An 812-nucleotide genomic window follows, 5' to 3' on the forward strand; every position below is an offset into this window, starting at 1 on the left:
CTATGCTAGTCCAGGGCTGTGGGCAGGTGAAGTAGGGATGGGACAGAGACCCCAGCTTGACTGGGCAGAGCCGGACAGTCTAGTGTAGAGCTGGGGTGTCCTCTGCCCACCGCCAGCACTGCCACGTTCATGTCCTTATCTTTCAGGGGTAGACGTGATAAATGGGGCCCTGGAATCCGTCCTGTCCTCCAGTAGCCGTGAGCAGTGGACCCCAAGTCACGTCAGCGTGGCCCCTGCCACTCTCACCATCTTGCACCAGCAGGTAAAGGCCTGGGTGGAGAAGGTATGGCAGGGCCCTGCCGTGGAGGGGAAGATTGGGAATGAGGGGAAGGGCCTCCAGGAAGAGGGACTGGCCATCCCTTTCCAACTGGTGCCCCTCCCCGCAGACAGAGGCAGTGCTGGGGGAGTGCCGGGTGCGCTTCCTGTCCTTCCTGGCCGTGGGCAGAGATGTCCACACGTTTGCATTCATCATGGCTGCCGGCCCAGCCTCCTTCTGCTGCCACATGTTCTGGTGCGAGCCCAATGCTGCCAGCCTCTCGGAGGCCGTGCAGGCGGCGTGCATGGTAAGTGGGGAGGGTGGTGGAGCGGTGGCACCCGCCCACTTGGGGCAGGCTGCGGCGTGACTGTGCCTCCTGCCTCTGCAGCTCCGCTACCAGAAGTGTCTGGATGCCCGCTCCCAGGCCTCCACCTCCTGCCTCCCAGCGCCCCCAGCCGAGTCTGTTGCCCGGCGTGTGGGGTGGACCGTCCGCCGGGGCGTTCAGTCGCTGTGGGGCTCCCTCAAGCCTAAACGGCTGGGGGCCCACACCCCCTCA

General features: G+C 64.9%; 1 protein-coding gene across 1 annotated transcript in view; it reads left to right on the top strand.

The window, feature by feature from the left end:
- APBB1 (amyloid beta (A4) precursor protein-binding, family B, member 1 (Fe65)) overlaps positions 1-812 on the top strand; it is a gene marked incomplete at its 3' end in the record, with an annotated part of 22,867 nt that extends 22,055 nt beyond the window's left edge. Inside the window, exons 13-15 of the mRNA XM_010839149.1 lie at positions 147-262; positions 387-563; positions 645-812. Of these exons, the coding sequence (XP_010837451.1) occupies positions 147-262; positions 387-563; positions 645-812 (461 nt within the window). The remainder of the gene's footprint in view (positions 1-146; positions 263-386; positions 564-644) is intronic.

This window comes from Bison bison, unplaced genomic scaffold, assembly GCF_000754665.1.
Source record: "Bison bison bison isolate TAMUID 2011002044 unplaced genomic scaffold, Bison_UMD1.0 scf7180017864112, whole genome shotgun sequence".
Lineage (NCBI taxonomy): Eukaryota > Metazoa > Chordata > Mammalia > Artiodactyla > Bovidae > Bison > Bison bison.